General features: G+C 44.9%; 1 protein-coding gene across 1 annotated transcript; it reads right to left on the reverse strand.

The window, feature by feature from the left end:
• Positions 1 to 2,506: 2,506 nt before the first annotated feature.
• On the reverse strand, positions 2,507 to 16,455 carry CFAP157 (cilia and flagella associated protein 157). Its single transcript, XM_063432582.1, has 9 exons — positions 16,213 to 16,455; positions 14,470 to 14,741; positions 11,566 to 11,719; positions 9,136 to 9,403; positions 7,647 to 7,777; positions 6,047 to 6,197; positions 4,986 to 5,170; positions 4,654 to 4,825; positions 2,507 to 2,787 (listed from the first exon to the last, which is right to left on the reverse strand). The coding sequence occupies exons 1-9, from the start codon at positions 16,365 to 16,367 to the stop codon at positions 2,686 to 2,688; spliced, it is 1,590 nt and encodes a 529-aa protein (XP_063288652.1). The 5' UTR covers positions 16,368 to 16,455; the 3' UTR covers positions 2,507 to 2,685.
• Positions 16,456 to 20,710: the final 4,255 nt, after the last annotated feature.

A 20,710-nucleotide genomic window follows, 5' to 3' on the forward strand; every position in this document is an offset into this window, starting at 1 on the left:
GCCGGAACCTGAAACGGAGCGGACGCCATTCTAGCGGGCTCCCACCTTGTAAACCGAAATCCGCTGAAATCTCGGAAAATACCTGTCATCCGAACCGGACCTTGTCGGAACCGTGTCCAGGCCCATACGCCGAACCGGCAGATGCCTTTCAGGTACACTCCGAAGTCTGGGAGTGCAAAACGCAGGCCTAAGGCCTACCACGCACCAAGCCTGCACGGCCTCGAACAGTTACTCGGCGGGACATACCTACAGGGTGATTCCGATCCGGAAAGTGACTTTGAACCATACAGACCAGAGACCCCCGAACCCATGGGGAAACGCACACAGAAGGCTCACATGGGTCCCGGTATGGCACAGGACATTGGAACTTTGCTCCAGAGGCCAGCGCTGCCCAAAGCTACCGCCATGGCCCACACACCTTCCCACTCATCAACCCAAACTGACACAGCGCTTACAATGCCGGCAAAGAGCACAGCAATGGGAGACTCTGATTTTGCCACTAAACAGGACCTACAAAACTGGGTCAAAGATATACAGACAATTTTGGCAGCTGATGTGGGACGCCTGAAGACCGACATGCACAATGTCAAAGGGCGCATCCAAACCACGGAACAAGACATCACACACCTCAAAGCCGGCATGGTGGACATTCAAGATGCCGTGCAGCAACTCCAAACCACACAGCACAGCTTAACGCTACAAATGTCCGCCCTAGAGGACCGAGCCAGGCGAAATCACGTGAAAATAAGGGGTATACCTACAGAAATCCAGGCCGCTGAACTGCCGCATTACGTGCGTAGACTCTTAACCACCATCCTACCACCGGCAGTTAACCGTAAGTTCGGGCTGGACGGCATATACAGGCTCCCAGCCTCCCCCAGGATGCCTAACATGCCCACCAGAGATGTCATCTTACGATGCGCATCCACCCATGATAAAGCACAACTCCTGGCGGCAACCAGAGGTAAAACACCCCTCACCTTTGAAACGGCCCAGCTGTCCTTCTACCAAGATCTCACCAGGGCCACACTACAATGGCGCAAGACACTATCACACTTCACGAGCCACCTGCGCAACCTAGGAGTGCCCTACAGATGGGGACCACGAAGATCCCTGCTAATCCCCCACAATGAACTCACTCACACGGTAACATCGGGCGAAGAGGCACCTGCACTCCTGAAAAAACTTGGCCTACCAGACTTACCTGCAACCTTACCACCGGAGTCACAGCACGAGATAGGGGACCCAGCCACCAGCATGCCGTTCATCCCACGAGACAGGACACTGTCGAGTCCCCAAACCTGACAACAGCAGCCGGAGTGCTCACAGAGATCTACGTTGCTCGGTCGACATTACTGGGATCAGGGCTTTTCTTAACCCTCCCACATATTACTCTCAACAGCACAACGGCCACTGGACTAAGGGACTAAGCGTCCTGCATTTCTTTCCTGTTTTTTCTCTTCTGTTTTAATCCTAAGTTTAAAGTTTATGTATATAATTCCAGCCCTGAAAAGCACAGGATGTGACAAGGCCCTGGGCCTGCGATAGGTACCAACGCACTAATGCCCTCCCCCCCGCCACCCCCTTGGTTAGGGGTAATGCATCACCGCGTGCCACCATAGACCGCTACTCGAGTAATAAGTCTCACTACCTGACCATGACATAATACCCTGCAAGCAGCATATCGCAACCACCAACCCTACTTACAATCACGTTAATAGCATGAGCCTCAACCCTGACATATAGGGAATTTAACGTTAAAGTTCTTAAGCCGTGTTAGCATTTCATGCTTAGCCCCTCAAGTGACTAACATCACTTCTCACTCAGCCATGTTTAATATAATTGTTAGGCTGATATCCACTTTGTCCCTGACAGAGGCGCATTTACCCTATTACCTTCCTAGCAGACTGGAGAGATTAAACCTGAATATATTCCTATTGTTTTTTCTGATATGCCAATATACACCATCATACTGCCAATTCCTCATTGGATTATCAGTATACACGCTGCAGATCTAATCTCAATGTTAGCTTACACTGTGACCTTCCACACATGTTATAGATGACCTGCTAACATACTTATTGTCTTACCTTTTGCTAAACCGGATTATAGTAACTTCATTTTATGCATGTATAGAATGTAACTAAAACTTACCGTTTCATGCTTCAGATTCATATGTTTTTTCACCATTTTTTTTTTCTTTTTCTCATTTGCTTCCTTTACTATAACTCAGACGATACCACCGTAAAGTTCAGTTACCTGTATAACTGTTTTACTATATGTGTTATTAATTTACTAGAAAGCTTGCTGATACAAAAAAAAAAAAAAAATGAGGCTGCTATTCGTAGGAGATGTACTATTGTGTAAAAGTGACCCCACTATGTACAAATACTGTGCACCCCCTCTTCTCTATTATGTATCCCATTTGACTCCTGCCTCAATAAAAGAAAGATTGACAAAAAAAAAAAAAAAATGGCAGATGGTAGATACTTATATCTTCAAACAGAAAAATTGATTAATTTTATTGTTTTGATGATGGTGTCCCTTTAATGAATATGAGCCAGCTGGAGGACTACTATACACATTCTATTCCTACACGGTTGATCCGTGCATTTTTCTAGCCAATTTTTTTGCAATTAGTTTTTCCCCCCAATATATCACATACTTGCTACTAGTTGCAAGTTCTTATTTTGCAAAGAGTGGGGTCTTGTTGGCTGTTGATGGGAAGATTCCAGGCAGGGTGGTTGGTTTTATATGTTTTTCATCCAGGCTGCGTGAAGTCATATTCTGAAAGCAAATTTGGAGAGAACTGATTAAGATCTAGAAGATAGCAGCCCACAAACAAGGCATTGATTAATCAACTATGGCATTCTAACTCTTGTGGGCTTAATTTTCCCATGAATGCGGCTTTGTTTCCCGAGATAGCAGTCTGCAACAGTTGGAGTGTCAGTGATTAGTGATCATTACATATGATCTTATATGAAAGTGGATTTGTCCTCCGAGTACACCTTTACATTATGATTATGACCACCAGAAAACTCAGAATTCCTACCTATTCACTTCTCTGGACAATCTTTATTTGAAACAGAGGTTTAATAATCAGCTGAACAATATAGAGAAATAAGTTATAGGTGACCTTACATTGATCAGACTTACAGGAGCGAAACAAAATATATACCGTAATCAAAATGTGAAGACTTCACGATAGGAACCATATAGAGCTAAAATCCATTGAGTAAAGAACATTAAGTGATGATGTAATGGCCTCTAATACATGTATTTCAATTTCGGCAAAGCATTGCTGCCGGGTGGAGGTGAGAGGGTCGAGATTAAAGAACCACTAAAGTCACCCATTCGTCTCAACGTGGTAGCCTAGGTGCAGTGGTCCAGTCATTTTAACCATTCAATGTAAAATACTGCTGCTGGCATGCACTCTGAGCCAGTAAAATGGTTCAATCAAATTCTTCTCTATGAGAAGCATTTGATTGGACCACAGATAATGTTGCGTGATGAGAGATGTGCCGTGGAAATGAAGCAAGGTGGTGCTGGATTCAATAAATACAATAAGAGGGGTAGACAAGATCAATAGCACATTATAATGCTATTGATACTGTCAAGCAATTTGTTACAGTGACCCTATAAATAGCCTACATCCTCATCCCAGTGGTGCTGTGTATTTGGTGGTTGCTAGCTTATTTAGTCATGAAGCCGACCTATAGGATTGTAATTAATGAACAAAAATCAGTTGGAAATTTTCTTTAACATCAGACTAGCTATATAGTGGGTATATACAGTGGAGTTAATTTTTTTTGTTTAATGACGTGTGCAGCAGACCAAAGATGTAAAATAATTTCTTTCTATAAATGTCCCAGTTCATGTGAAGATCTGAATTACTATGATGCTCTTATTTATTATAATTAATTTTTATATGGCGACGACATATTCCACAGCTCTTTACAATTCTGGAAAAGGAAGAGGTGAAGAAGGACAAGCTAACCGAGCTTATAATGTATGAGGATTTGAGGTATTCAGATATCTAGTTGGGTGTTTTAGCCCAGGGACACTTACTGGTAAGGTGGTCTGATCACCTATTGAACCTGGATTTTTAAAGGCACTGATATCTGACATGATAGATCTGTATTGGGGTGGAGGGAAAGTTTGTATGAAAGGTTGGACATACAGAAGTGGCATCCTGTTGTAAAGTGTGTATCTCTGTATTGAGTAGCTAAACACTGCTTCCATGGCATAGCTGCAAGATCAGATTGTCCCAGGAGGACCATTTATCAGTGGTGACTATGGATTTGTTCCGTCCAGCATTTGGAGAAATACATTCAACCTTTTCTAGAGGGGCCCTGGCCAAAACATTTAGAGTTTTGGATGTTTACAATAATGACATTCCACCAGCATGACTTGTGGCATAGATAGCACATAGAACCCCCAAATCGTCTTTTTTGGAATCCTGGACCTTTTAGTTACATTAAAAAAGAAAATCAGCAATTAATCAGTGAGAAGAGTAGGATTGCAAGTTTATAATCATCTTGTAATGTGTGATATCTTATGGCTAAAATATTATAAAATTGGACAGGCAATGAATATAGTTTTTGTTTCTGGAAATTAGTTTAATGTGATATTCGTATGGGAAAGACAATGTACCTTTGGAATATTAGGATTCCCCCGCAATGGTCCGAGTCTTGTGGTTTTAGAGAGCATTCCAACCTTGCTCTGCATTGCTGCAGATATGTCGTATCTGGGCACCAGTCCTAAATCTCCCATCCGATAATGAGGGACAATACCAGGGCCTTTCAATTCTGGGGATTCCAGAGCTCTGCGAAGATAGTATGGTGTGACCATGATCTGTACTTTATTCCGTATACTATGGCATTAAAGGACTTTTTACTTTTGTTACCTGTATTTTACTATATGTAACAATTTAAATAATAATGCACACTTTTTTAATGAAAATTATATTTTATTTTTGACTCTACCTGTTGACCTTTGGTGCTGTGCGGTATTCTGCAGAATGGGTGCCTGTCCTTTCAAAGTCCTGGAGTTTAGGGCCCAGGCCCAGGGTTGCTGCACTATTTAACAATATAAGGAGATTCTGGAGCATCTGGTTTCTTCTCACTAAAAATTGCAGTTCAGTGTCTTCTCCGTGTTCCATTGGCATCTCCTGAAAAGATAAGAGCACTGTATAAGTGAGCACACAATCATCAGGCCAGACAGTATCCGTTATAACACGAAATCCTTACACAAACACATCTCATCTAGTAGGTAACCAATCACATGGCTGTTATCGTCAAATTGTATAGTAGCATTGGAGTCAATTGTTTTCACTTCTTACAGTGTTAATTTTGGCGGCCAATTTCAATTTAGTTTTGGTCATAGCCTGTAACGGAATCAGTTTTAGTCGTATTTTAGTCATCTGAATTGTTTGTCTTAGTCGACTAAATCTACTGGCGATTTTAGTCGACACGACTAGAATCTAATGGGATTAGTTAAAGCTTTAATCTGTCTCCTTTGCCCCTTCCACAGCCCCTCTGAATTTAGCCTGTTTAGGGAAGACATACTTTGACACCAAACTCCTCATATAATGAAGCAATCCACTTTCAACGTTTAAAAAATATTGCTGATAAGCTGCCTGGTGAGAGTTTGCAATAAATGGATGATGTTGTGTCAGCTATGCCTTCAGTGTGGCTACCTTGGCCTGAAAGGACAGCTGTAATCAAATTCTTACTTACATATATCAGGCCAAAATACCCGAGCTGAAAACATGTCTTTTTAAGAGTTTTTCTTATCAGCTAATTTAGTCTACGATTTGCAATTCCCTGGCAATTCACAGCTTAGTGAATAACCCTGTAAATATGAATGTCAGGAGTTCCACCATGTTTAATTATTATTTTTATCTCTTTGTAGACAGCCCAGAATGGTGTTAAATGATTTTATTTATATACCATGGTGCTTTTTGTTGGATGCTGAGTAGGTCACATCCCTGGGTAGACAGGCCAAACAGAGTATGGGGTGAGTTGCTTGTGTTATATATGCTCACCAGGAGAACATCTTTCAGAGAGGTTGCTGCTTGACCCAGGACTTTATCTACAGATTCCCGTCTTCTCCTCTCTTCCTCGAGCTGCAGATTTAGACTTTTTGCCTCCTGCTTGGCCGCCTGCAATTCTTCCTCTATTGCAGAACTGTTCAGCCTGAAGAAGATAAAAAAAAAAATAGCATCTGAAGAATAAATAGATACTTTAAGGATACTCAAACAGGTTTGTATTCCTGGAACTTATAGTATCCCTTTAAGTACATTTTCCAATTTGCATTTCAGTTTTCTCCCAAAGGGATCATTTATAAGTTCCAAAGTCATTCAGACTAAGGGCTGAACCTGATGGAACACTCTTAAAGGAACACTATAGTCACCAGAACAACGATAGGTTATTGTATTTGTTCTGTTGAGTATAATCATTCCCTTCAGGCTTTTTGCATTAACACTGCATTAAAGGCAGTGTTTACATTACAGTCTAGAGACGTCTCCACTGGCCACTCCTCAGATGACAACTAGAGGTGCCTTCTGGGGCAGTGCTGCACAGTGTGACTACCATTCAGACTACCTCTGCATGCAGACATTGAACTTTCCTCATAGACATGCATTCATTCAATACACTTCTATGAGGAGATGCTGATTGGCCAGGGCTGTGTTTGAATCATGCTGGCTCTGCCCCTGATCTGCCTCCTTGACCGTCTCAGCCAATCCAATGCTTTCCTATGGGAGTGATTGGCTCAGAACACCACTTCTGATGATGTCAGCCAAGCAAGCACATAAGGGGCAGAGCCAGCACCAGACTGGAATAAAGGTAAGATGTTCCTATATTTAGAGAGGGGCTAGATTATGTTTTAACACTATAGGGTCAGGAATACATGTTTGTTCTTTTAAAGTTCTCCAATCTAAATTTAAGAACATTTCTTTCCTGATCAAAGTATCCTGAACCAGTATTGTACTGTGATGTTTGGTGAAATGAGAACTGAACAAATAAATATGTTTATGAGGCGATCCAGGCATAGATAGCCTTATCTTATTTAAACATCTTATGCCCTGGATTATCAGCTCAATCATAATTCAAAAAGGCTTCAGGGATTTCTAAACAGTGAGTGGACACATGATTTGTAAAATGTTGCCTAAAACATCTGAATAGGAAACAAAAAGTCTGCAACTTGGCTACTTTGCCCTATATTTCTTAATTTGATGGCTATCGCCACCTACCACACCTCGCTGTTTAGTGAACAGACCCTCTTAATTGATTTCAAAACAGTAATGAAATTAAGAAGAAAGTGTAATGTGCCAGCAAATAAATTCTATGCAATAGTTGTATTATTAAAGCCTCTTAAAGTGAACCTCAAAGAGATATCTCCTTATGCAGTCAGTATACAATTTATCATAGTAATACATTATATATTGAATTGCTTTAGGAGAAGTTAGTTAAATATTTACCTCCTCTCCAGTACCAACAGCGCTGCCACGATGGAGGGCTTACACTAATGAGACAGTGGCATTATAATAACGATGTTACAATGCTGGCATTTTTAATGGCAGCTTTTTTATTGTTTTCTACACCTGGTACCACGTCTGATCCAGTGGTTTATCCAGGTCGCACCTCATTGTCTCTGCTTCTTCCTGAAGGTCTTCATGTTCTTTCTGGACTCGATTCAGCTCAATCTCGGTCTGTTCAGACAAGTCCAACATGTCCTGAAGTTCTTTGCATTTCTCCGTCAACATTCGGATCACCTGGAACATTACACAAGTAATGCAGTATTTCAATAGTTCTAAAGCCCTGAAAACAATCTATACATTAACCACGCATTAACACAACAAGTGGAGCATTGTATAACTAAACTAGAATCTGCATGTTGGGAAAACTTAAAATTGTGAAGAACTTGCGGTAATTTAAATCGTAGGCCAAAACAGGCGGAAAAATAGCTCAGCTGGAGAATTTTCAATGTATGCCGTTTTAGCCTAAATTCACCTTTCCTTTGTGAATTCCCTAAATTTCAATTAATAGCCATGAATTTAAACATATTATCTATTATTGTAAGTAAGTGCAGAGTTCAGCTATTGGTAGCATTCAATGCTCTTGTCATTGAGTTTAGGAGTTTTCATTGACCTCCAATATCTGCTTATTGTATCCATTGAGTTGGGCCAGGGTTTTGTGTTGATCCATACAGTATAGAGGATAAAGAATCTCTTACCCTGAATCCTCTATCAAAACTAACGAGCTAGTTCTGGCCATCTTAAGGGTCACATTTTCAGGGTAAGAAAGTACCCTACAGAAAGTAAGTTGGCAAAAAAAATAAATCTAAAGAGTGTTTGCTTGTGAGAAGTTACTGGGCTAACGCCTACTGAGCTCAATCTCTGATATAATTGGAGAGCAGTGAATCAGTAGAATCTTAACGATTTGCTTTAAATGTTACGCATTCCAATGGGTTTCTTCCAAGCCCTTGTTTTGTGTTCAGCATCGGGGCTTTAGACGTGCAATGAATTGAATGGTTTTTGGTTTCTCTATCGATTCAATATTAAAAAAAACTCCATCCACGTGTAACTGTAGACATTTATCACAAGTTATATTAAACATACTATATATTTAAAATGCTAGTACATATGTGGCAAAGTCATGTTTGTTTTCAGGATAATACTTAAAAACAGTAGTGGTCAAAAGTGAGATACCCAGTCATTATAAAACTACAGCTATCAGCAGGCATCAGGCTACCTATAGCCATATACATCACTACTCATTTTTTTATTATTTGAATGCAGGATTTACATTTCTACGTTATCAATATTAAATTTGTCCAACCTTGACAATATTGATAGTCTGAGAGTGCTGGGCTAACCCAACTATGCCCCAGGTTGAACTGGGTGAACTGCAGTGGACCCAAGCACACCTGTTGCTTTGAGTGGCCTTTAGTAACTAAAATAACCAAGTATATACTAAAAGAGACAATTTAGATAATGAACTAACCGAAAGTAAATAAAGGGGAGATAACTGTTGGGATGTGCCTGTGTCCCCCGAGCAATACTATGCTACAATCCTAACGACCAAGGTGTCCAGTTAATATTAAACAAGCCTTGATCCCATTGCTGGTCACCTTTTGGTTGCTTATGTTCTTCTTCACCAGTTCCCGTTCATTTTCCTCCAACATCTCCAGATGTTTCCTCAACTCTTCTTCTTGATCTTTCAAGCAGTCGTTCTCTTGCATAAGATCCATACTCTTGTCAGACATCTTGGCGAGCTGTGAACTGATAGACACATTCTCGCGAATGGCACGTTTTGTGGTTTCTGCCATTTGGTGGTTGGATACTCTGCGGAATTCGGCTGCTACTGCATTGACACGCAGCACCATCTCTTTCTTCAACCTGTATGGAGAGGATAAGACTTAATTCACAAAACCAGAACCTCAGTCAAGAGAAGCCTATAGGCATGGGAAGGCTTGCAATTGGGGAAATTGCCCCCTAGCGTCCTTTATCCTGGGAGGGCTGTTCCACGCCATTCTTCTGCATGTTTACATAGCAGGAGGTGCATCGGGATGTGTGTTAACAGAATACATCATGATTGAGGCAGCAGATAAGAATTGCATAGGGCATTTACTAGCCGAGCACTGTGAAGGTTTGTGAATAGGCTGCAAGCCTGCAATCACAATGTTAAACAGGTCTAGAATAGTGCAGTGGATTATTTACCAATTGACTGCAGGTAGGTTTACAAATGACAAATTCATCAAAAATTTTATTTGGTAGTCTTTAGTTATTATTATTTTATTATTTATATAGCGCCAACAAATTCCGTAGCGCTGTACAATGGGTGGACTAACAGACACATAATTGAGATCAGACAACTGGACGTACAGGAACAATCGAGTTCTTTATCTAGGCCAAATGCAGTAAGAAGACAGAAACAAATGGGATGTTTGGTGAAGGTACTAGGTGTTAACTGAAAGTCTGTACAAACAGAAAAGGAAAAAAATAAACTAGTTTAGGCAGGTCTTCCAGAAAACAGATATAGCTACATAGCTGAAAAGAGACTTGCGTCCATCAAGTTCAGCCTTCCTCACATATGTTTTTGCTGTTGATCCAAAAGAAGGCAAAAAACCCAGTCTGAAGCATTTCCAATTTTGCAACAAACTAGGGGAAAAAATCCTTCTTGACCCCAAAATAGCAGTCAGATGTGTTCTTGGATCAAGCAACTATTACCCCACTAATGCATGTTTTTGTAAGTATTTATCCAATTGCAGTTTAAACATCTGTAATGACTCTGACAAAACCACCTCTTCAGGCAGAGAATTCCATATCCTTATTGCTCTTACTGTAAAAAAACCTTTCATTTGCCTTAGATGAAATCTCCTTTCTTCCAGCCTAAATGTGTGACCTCGTGTCCTATGTATAGCCCTGTTTATGAATAGATTTCCAGATAATGGTTTGTACTGGCCCCAAATATATTTGTATAATGTTATCATATCCCCTCTCAGGCGCCGTTTATCCAAACTAAAGAGATTTAAATTTTTTAACCTTTCTTCATAACTAAAATGCTCCATTCCTTTTATCAATTTTGTAGCTCGTCTCTGCACTTTTTCTAATGCCATGATATCTTTCTTTAGAACAGGTGCCCAAAATTGCACAGCATATTCAAGGTGTGGTCTTACCAGCGATTTATAAAGAGGCAAAATTATATTTTCATCTCAAGAATTTATGCCCCTATTTATACATGACAAAACCTGACTGGACTTAGCAACGGCAGATTGACATTGCATATTGCTGCCTAATTTGTTGTCTATAACAATTCCCAAATCCTTCTCGCGTGTGGTTATCCCTAGTTCACTACCATTTAGGGTGTAAATTGCTTATGCATTCTTAACCCCGAAGTGCATAACTTTGCATTTCTCTACGTTAAATTTCATCTGCCATTTTAGTGCCCAGTCCCCCAATCTATCCAAATCCCTCTGCAGCAAGGCAATATCCTGCTCACATTTTATTACTTTACAAAGTTTTGTGTCATCTGCAAACACTGATACATGGCTTTCAATGCCCATTTCAAGATCATTTATAAATATGTTAAATAGAAGCGGTCCCAAAACAGAACCCTGTGGGACACCACTTACCACTTTTGTCCAGCCTGAAAATTTACCATTAATGACAACTCGTTGTACTCTATCCTTAAGCCAATGTTCTACCCAAGAACAAGAATATTCATCTAGACCAATTTCTTTTAGTTTGAAGACTAACCTATTGTGAAGAACCGTATCAAATGCCTTGGCAAAATCCAAGTAGATCACATCCACTGCAACACACTGATCTACAATCCAGTATGGTAAAAACATTCAGATATCTTAGAAGCCATGATGGAACAAACACAAGGAGCCATGTTTTCCTCATAGGTTCTTGCTATTAAACCTGTGAGGAGAAGATATGTACACCATGGACACTCTAAGCACCATTACCATTACTACAGCCCTAATAAATAGGGGGTCCTTCATTAGAAGGAACATAATTATAGTAGGTGTGCCTGTCACTCAGGAAACACTCACCGGTCCTTGTCCAGCACGGCCTTTTTCTCCATCTTGTACAGCGTCTCTTTGTGATCTTCTTCTTGTTTCTTCAATTTTTCCTCAAGTGCAGCAAATTTGGCCATTAGCTCTTCTTTTTGAACTCTGAACTCCTCCAGTGAAGCCAGCTTCCCCGCTGCAAGAAGAGACACAAAGTGCAGTGATGTAGTTATCGTGTCTTCAGTAATGGATGCCTCATACATTAAATGGCATGGATAAGTGTGCACCGTGCATTTCATTAGGGTGCGCATGGAGGAAAGTAATTAAAGGAACACTTTAGCTGCCATAACCACTATCTCAATAAAGTGGTGATGGTGTCTGGAGTCCCTTGGCTTTCTTGACCTACTACTGCCACCCATCACTGCTTCCACATTAGCTAAGCACCAGGGAAGTGGCTGGGGGTGCAATTTAAAATAACTCACTGATAAGCCAAAAAATTAAAGCCATGTGCCATGACCAATATGCTGAAGACAATCCCTCTTTAACCGCCCTTTTGATCATTAGTCCAATGTATCTCAACAGGCTTAACATGAGAACTTGCATCCTACATGTTATATTATATATTCTCTGTTCTTTGCTTTCTTTCTGTTATGGTTTTATTATTTGACCCGAACACAATGTGAAGTATTTTTTGTACTCCTATCTAGGCACAACAGTAACAATGATTAGCCACAACATTAAAACCACCTACCTAATATTGTGTAGGTCACCCTCGTACTACCAAAACAGCTCTGAAGCATCGAAGTATGGACTCCACAAGACCTCTGAATGTGTCCTACAAGTCCTGCTAGGTGGGGCCTCCATGGATCTGATTTGTTGTTCCAGCACAACCCACAGATCCTCAATTGGATTGAGGCCAAGGCAACACCTTGAACTCTTTGCCATGTTCCTCAAACCATTCCTGAACAATTTGTGCACTGTGGCAGGGTGCAATATCCTGCTAAAAGAGGCCATTGCCCTCAGAGAAAACCATTGCCATGAAAGGGTAAATGTGGTCTGCAACCATCTCTAGGTAGGTGCTACGTGTCAAAGTAACATCCCCATAAATGCCAGGACCCAAGGTTTCCCATGAGAACACTGCCCAGAGCATAACATTGCATCCACCAGCCTTCCTTCTTTCCATAGAGCATCCTGTTGCCATCTTTTCCTCAGGTAAATGATGCACATGCACCCAGTCATCCACGTGATCTAAAAGGAAACATTCACCAGACCAGGCAACCTTCTTGCTCCATTATCCATTTCTGATGCTCACATCCCCATTGAAGGCGCTCTTGGCGGTGGACAGGGGATGTCATCATGGACACTTTGACCAATCTGCAGCTTCGCAGTCCCATATGTTGGAGTGGTCATCGTGGTTGCAGTAACGCTTTTAAGTATATTTATATGTAATTATCAAATAGACTAAACCATCTTTTGTTTTTAATAACACCTAACATTTACTTAACAAGTACAAACGTAAAAAGTGAGTTCCAAAATACTTGTCTGGACATACATAGGCATGTGCAAACTGTGTGTATTATATTCAAATTGTATTGATTAACACGAATGTTCTGATGTATGTCATTGGGACCCATTTGTGCCTTGACTGACAGAGTAAGAACTAAAGATTTAAACTGTTGAAAGCAACATATTTCAACTTCTTCAAATTTAGGCTAAAACAGCAAAAGATAAAAAAATTAAAAAAGGATAATTTTTTCAACTTTCAGCTTACTTTTACTAAGTCAATGCTTAATAATTTCACTTTTGGTAAATAACCCCAAACCATAGCAAATTAAACAAAAAACACCAATTGAGACTTTTTATTCCAGTTTGGAGATATTGGTTTGAGTATTGTAACAGGACTGTCAGTTCACTGCAGTGTTAATTTTCTCGACTAACAATTTTACTACTAAAATTTTTTAGATTTAGTCGACTAAAACCAAAACAATTGAGATCACTAAAAATAAAATAGCATTTTAGTCAAAATACTTTGACTAAAACTAAATTGAAATTGCAGCCAAAATTAAAGGACCACTATAGTGCCAGGAACATACTCGTTTTCCTGGCACTATAGTGCCCTCAGGGTGCCCCCACCCTCCGGGTCCCACGCCCGTGGCGCTGAAGGGGGAGGAAGTGGTTAATCCCTTACCTTTTCTTCAGCGCCGGGCTCCCTCGACGCTGGGACTCTCCTCCCTCTTCTGACATCCCTGGCTGAATGCGCATGCGTGGCGAAAGCCGCGCGCGCATTCAGCCAGTCTCATAGGAAAGCATTATCAATGCTTTCCTATGGACGCTGGCGTCTTCTCACTGTGAAAATCACAGTGAGAAGCGCGGAAGCGCCTCTAGCTGCTGTCAATGAGACAGCCACTAGAGGCTGGATTAACCCATAGGTAAACATAGCAGTTTCTTTGAAACTGCTATGTTTACTGCAAAAAGGGTTAACCCTAGCTGGACCTGGCACCCAGACCACTTCATTAAGCTGAAGTGGTCTGGGTGCCTATAGTGGTCCTTTAACACTGCACAGAGGGGCTGTTGAAGGGGGAAAAGAGACAGACCAGGACTTGGGAATGAGACTCCTATGGGGTCTGGGAGGACACAAAGAGACACAGAGGGGCTGGGAACGGGGCAAAATAGACAGAGGCTTTAACTAAATCCATTAGATATTTGTCGCATCGACTAAAGTGTACTGGAGATTTAGTCAACTAAACAAGACTAAAACAATTCAGATGACTAAATACGACTAAAACTAAAATGGCTTTTTAGTCAAAAGACTATGACTAGAACAAAGTTGAAATTTGCCGCCAAAACTAACACTGGTTCACTGACCATTATTTAGTGGATATGTACCCTAGAGCTCCCCAGTTATAGCTTTAGCACAGCATTGGCCTATAGGACAGAAAGTGGTACCTAGAAGCATATTTTCAGAGCTGAGCCGGTCTCTGGTTTCCTGAAACTCGTGCCGTAGTTGTGCCATCTGCGCCTCGTAGGCGTCTTTCTCTGCATCTTTGGCTTGCTGTAGACCCAGAAGCTGGTCATTCAGGTCAGCGATCTCGTCTATGCGCTCGTTCAAGGTCCGCTTTAGAAATGACACAATTTCCTTCTTATCACTGGATTGCTGATCAAGCTGAGATTGAACCACGCTTTCTTTGGCACATATTTCATCTAATTTCGTCTGATACCTGGAAATTGTTATATAAACACACAGCGATTAATCCTTCAGGAAAGGAGACAGAGAAACAGTCACATTGTGTAAATAGCATTCGGTACCTCTCACAGTTATTAACGAAAGTGCGGATTGTCTGGGATTCAAAGTGATGTATTTCAAGTTTTAAGGCAAAACATGGCTGGCCTTTTCTGGGTCAACATTTTTAATTCACATTGAATTTACTATGAGGTTACAGAATTATATTTTGAGTATCATAAAAACTGGCAGAACATTTGCTTTCTTTTTTTAAACATTAGGGAAGAAAGTTAAGGACTTGGGTGGATATTTACTTACCTCTCCACTATGCTGCCGCTTGGTTGGGCATTTCCTCTCCATGTACTGCCATTTGTCATTTATATCTATTTTCCTTTCTGCACCTTTGGCCTATGTACCCTTCTCCCTTTCTGTCCCCATGACTTGGTATTCACCCATCACTGGCCAAAGGCTGGATATTTCCACACTCCCTTTAATGCTCCTTGGGTGGGTATTTATTTACCCCTTTGCCATCGCTGCCCTCTTGACTGGGTACTACTATTTGGTTCTCACCCCTCACTCCTTGATGCTCCCATTCACTGCGTATATACCCCTTTCCCACTGGCTGTCCCCTTGGCTGGGCATTTACCCTCTCTCTCTCCCGCCTGGCTGGGCATTTACCCTCTCTCTCTCCCGCCTGGCTGGGCATTTACCCTCTCTCTCTCCCCCCTGGCTGGGCATTTACCCTCTCTCTCTCCCCCCTGGCTGGGTATTTACCCTCTCTCTCTCCCCCCTGGCTGGGTATTTACCCTCTCTCCCCCTGGCTGGGTATTTACCCTCTCTCCCCCTGGCTGGGTATTTACCCTCTCTCTCTCCCCCCCTGGCTGGGTATTTACCCTCTCTCTCTCCCCCTGGCTGGGTATTTACCCTCTCTCTCTCTCCCCCTGGCTGGGTATTTACCCTCTCTCTCTCTCCCCCTGGCTGGGTATTTACCCTCTCTCTCTCCCCCTGGCTGGGTATTTACCCTCTCTCTCCCCCTGGCTGGGTATTTACCCTCTCTCTCCCCCTGGCTGGGTATTTACCCTCTCTCTCTCCCCCCCTGGCTGGGTATTTACCCTCTCTCTCTCTCCCCCTGGCTGGGTATTTACCCTCTCTCTCTCTCCCCCTGGCTGGGTATTTACCCTCTCTCTCTCTCCCCCTGGCTGGGTATTTACCCTCTCTCTCTCTCCCCCTGGCTGGGTATTTACCCTCTCTCTCTCTCTCCCCCTGGCTGGGTATTTACCCTCTCTCTCTCTCTCCCCCTGGCTGGGTATTTACCCTCTCTCTCTCTCCCCCTGGCTGGGTATTTACCCTCTCTCTCCCCCCCCGGCTGGGTATTTACCCTCTCTCTCTCCCCCTGGCTGGGTATTTACCCTCTCTCTCCCCCTGGCTGGGTATTTACCCTCTCTCTCCCCCCCTGGCTGGGTACCTACCGCTCTATCCTGCCCTCCAGGTCCCGGATCTGTATCAGGTAGAAGTCCTTGCTCTGCTCGGGTACCGGCTCCGCTCTCACCTTCTCCGCCTCCTTCTTCTTCTTCCCGCTGGCCCCGCGCTTGCCCTTCTCCTTGGGTTTCTTATCGGGCGGCATGATGCCGATATCAGCCGCTCCGCCCGGACTGTCAGCCCACCGCGTCCTGCTGCTAGGAGACCACGTACGGCGCGCTGACTACAGGCCACGCCCCCCACTAGGCGGGACTCCACCCCGGAGTGGGCGTGTTCACCAAGTGGGCGGTGCCATGCTGGTAGCAGGCTGAATAACGTGACACAGCATACACAGCACGCTCAGCCAGCCCAGGGGAACCTGCTGTCTACTGCCAGAACTGTATAACTAAATGCTATGGTGTTCAGAACAATAATAGGAATTAATTGTTTGGATGGAAGGTGATACATCATAATAATATACCAGCTGATAGACATTTATATATAGGGGACACTGTATGGTATAGGGGACACTGTATGGTATAGGGGACACTGTATGGTGTGTGGGACACTGTATGGTGTGCGGGACACTGTATGGTGTGTGAGACACTATATGGTGTGTGGGACAATGTATGGTATAGGGGACACTGTACAGGGCCGGCGCCACCTGTAAGGCGACCTAGGCAGCCGCCTAGGGCGCAACTTACCAGGGGGCGCCGGATCCCTGTCCCCGGTGCACCTCCTCATGCTGCGCCGCCTGAGCGCTTTAACAAGCCCCAGGCGGCGCAGCACTGCTGCATGGAGGGCGGCCGGGTTTCAGTGACCGGCAGGAGGGAAGCGCAGAGCGCTCCCTCCTGCCGGTCTCTCCATGTAGCGTGGCCGGGCGGCGCGGAACCCGGGACAGGAACCTCTGTTTCCTGTACCCGGCCGCCGGCGGACTGAAGGGAAGCGCTCACTGAGTGAGCACTTCCTGTCAGTCCGCCGGGTACAGGAAACAGAGGTTCCTGTCCCGGGTTCCGCGCCGCCCGGCCACACTACATGGGCAGGAGGGGAGGGTAAGGACCACTATGGGAGGGGGGGGGGGGGGGGGAATAACGGACCACTATGGGTGGGGGGAAATAACGGACCACTATGGGATGGGGGGTGGGGAATAACGGACCACTAGGGGAGGGGGGGTGGGGGGGAATAACGGACCACGAGGGGGGGGGGAATAACGGACCACTAGGGGAGGGGAGGGAATAACGGACCACTAGGGGAGGGAGGGAGGGGGGGTTGGATAAGGACCGGGGGGGGGGGGGGTGGATAAGGACCATGAGGGGGGGAAAGGACCACTAGGGGAGGGGAGGGAGGTAAGGACCACTGGGGGTGGGTAAGGACCAGGGGGGGGCTAAGGACCATGAGGGGGGGAAAGGACCACTAGGTGAGGGGAGGGAGGATAAGGACCACTAGGGGAGGGAGGGAGAGGGGGGGTAAGGACCAGGGGGGGTAAGGACCACTAGGGGAGGGGAGGGAGGATAAGGACCACTAGGGGAGGGAGGGAGAGGGGGGGATAAGGACCACTGGGGGAGGGAGGGGGTGGATAAGGACCACTGGGGTGGGTAAGGACCACTGGGGGGGGGGGGGGGGTAAGGACCACTAGCGGAGGGGAGGGAGGATAAGGACCACTAGGGGAGGGAGGGAGAGGGGGGGATAAGGACCACTGGGGGGGTAAGGACCACTAGGGGAGGGGAGGGAGGATAAGGACCACTAGGGGAGGGAGGGAGAGGGGGGGATAAGGACCACTGGGGGAGGGAGGGGGTGGATAAGGACCACTGGGGTGGGTAAGGACCACTGGGGGGGGGGGGGTAAGGACCACTAGCGGAGGGGAGGGAGGATAAGGACCACTAGGGGAGGGAGGGAGAGGGGGGGATAAGGACCACTAGGGGAGGGAGGGGGTGGGTAAGGACCAGGGGGGTAAGAACCACTGGGGGGGGGGGGGTAAGGACCACTAGGGGAGGGGAGAGTAAGGACCACTAGAGGAGGGGGAGGAAGGACCACTAGGGGAGGGGAGGGAGGGTAAGGACTACTACGGGAGGGGAGGAGGGAGGAAGGACCACTAGGGGAGGGGAGGGGAGGGTAAGGACCACTAGGGGAGGGGTGAGTCAGGACCACTGGGGGAGGGGGGTGAAGGAACACAGGGGGAACAGGGGTGGGAAGGTAAGGACCACTGAGGGAGGAGGAGGGGAGGTCCACTAGGTGTTTGGGAGAGGGAGGACCACTAAGGAGGGGAAGGACCACCAAAGAGGGGTAAGGAGGGAGGACTACTAAGGGGAGGGAAGGAGGGTAAGGACCACTAAGGGGGGGGGGGATTACCACTAAGGGGGTGGTGGGAGTAGGGGAAGGTCTACTAAGGGGTTTGAGAGAGGGAGGACCACTAAGGGGGGGAGAGGGGAGTGAGAAGACCACCAAGGGGGGACTGCAGAGGGACAGGGGGCCAAGGGAGAGCACTAAGTGAGACACACACACACACAGAAACATACAATGCATTCCTACTCACACACAATACATCCCTTACGTTCTCTTACATAATTAATGCACCCCTTACAGACACACACTGCATTCAATTACATACACAGAAACAAACCTTGCACCCCTTACACACACACACACACACACACACACACACACAGAAACATACAATGCATTCCTTACACGCAAACACACACTACATCCCATATAAACACACTACATCCCTTACACAAATTGCACACATAAAAAATCCCCAACTCATGGATGGGCCATGTAGGTGGATTTATGGGTGGGCATTGTAGGCGTATGCCCCCTGGGGGCCCAGACCTTGAGCTGTGTAAGGGGCCCTAAAAAATTGAGCTGCTTCCTGTTCGTTAATTGTTGTGAGCACTGTTAAAAACAGTCTCCAGAGAGCCTCTTCTACACCAGACCTGTGGAGCCAGACTGAGCCCATCATCAGCCTCTTGTCCTCATCTGGTGGTAAGTAGGCAATCCAATATATTATTAGTGGCACTAATCTCTAATTTACCGCACATTAAATGGATACTATAGTCACCAGAAGCACTACAGCATAATGTAGTGGTTCTGGTGTCTATAGCCTCTGCCTGTAGGCTTTTTAATGTAAACACACTGTCTTTTCAGATAAAAGACACTTTGTGAAGACTGGCGTTGGCCCATATGGCAGAGCATATGGGCGGGGCATTGTGATGTCACATGGTGGGCAGGACATATGGGGGGGGGGCGGCAAAATTGTTTTTGCCTAGGGCGGCAAAAATCCTTGCACCGGCCCTGACACTGTATGGTGTGTGGGACACTATGGTGTGTGAGACACTGTATGGTATAGGGGACACTGTATGGTATAGGGGACACTGTATGGTATAGGGGACACTGTATGGTATAGGGGACACTGTATGGTATAGGGGACACTGTATGGTGTGTGGGACACTGTATGGTATAGGGGACACTATATGGTGTGTGGGACACTGTATGGTGTGTGAGACACTATATGGTGTGTGGGACAATGTATGGTATAGGGGACACTGTATGGTGTGTGGGACACTATGGTGTGTGAGACACTGTATGGTGTGTGAGACACTATATGGTGTGTGAGACACTATATGGTGTGTGGGACACTATATGGTGTGTGGGACACTATATGGTGTGTGGGACACTGTATGGTGTGTGGGACACTATGGTGTGTGAGACACTGTATGGTGTGTGAGACACTATATGGTGTGTGGGACACTATATGGTGTGTGAGACACTATATGGTGTGTGAGACACTATATGGTGTGTGGGACACTATATGGTGTGTGGGACACTATATGGTGTGTGGGACACTGTATGGTGTGTGAGACACTGTAAGGTATAGGGGACACTGTATGTTGTGTGAGGCACTGTATGGTGTTTGAGACACTGTATGGTGTGTGAGACACTGTATGGTATAGGGGACACTGTATGGTGTGTGGGACACTATGGTGTGTGAGACACTGTATGGTGTGTGGGACCCTGTATGGTGTGTGGGACCCTGTATGGTGTGTGGGACACTGTATGGTGTGTGAGGCACTGTATGGTGTGTGGGACACTGTATGGGGTGTGGGACACTGTATGAAATATGGGACACTGTGTAGCAGAACCCCTTTTGGCTGTCCAATATATTCCCTTTTTATTGTTGGTACTTAAACGTTTTTCCTGTGCCTGGATTATACAGAATCACCTACACACATATGTGGCCATGCTTTGTTCGGTAAAAGATGTACAAGTCTGCATGTGAACGGCTATATTCAGCATACGAACCAAAGTACCGAACAACCGGACCACCCTGGTGTGAAATAATTTACCTCCCTGTATGATCGTTCCATTCCCTTGGTTTAAACGCACAAACCCTCTGTTGTATTCCCTGGGTGGCCGCCATTTCGGCAGCTGAACACGTGGCGGCGGCCATCTTAAACCCGCGGACAGCGGTGTTTGGTCGTCAAGTGTCTGGAACTCAAAACGGACACT

The sequence above is a fragment of the Pelobates fuscus genome, chromosome 9 (assembly GCF_036172605.1).
Source record: "Pelobates fuscus isolate aPelFus1 chromosome 9, aPelFus1.pri, whole genome shotgun sequence".
NCBI classification, from domain to species: domain Eukaryota; kingdom Metazoa; phylum Chordata; class Amphibia; order Anura; family Pelobatidae; genus Pelobates; species Pelobates fuscus.

Coding starts and splice junctions, on each gene's coding strand:
- CFAP157 (XM_063432582.1), bottom strand. CDS start 16,367: ATGCCGCCCGATAAGAAACCCAAGGAGAAGGGCAAGCGCGGGGCCAGC. Junction 14,742..16,212: donor CTGGAGGGCAGGATAGAGCG/GTAGGTACCCAG, acceptor AACAATTTCCAG/GTATCAGACGAAATTAGATG. Junction 7,778..9,135: donor AGAACATAAGCAACCAAAAG/GTGACCAGCAAT, acceptor GTAATGTTCCAG/GTGATCCGAATGTTGACGGA.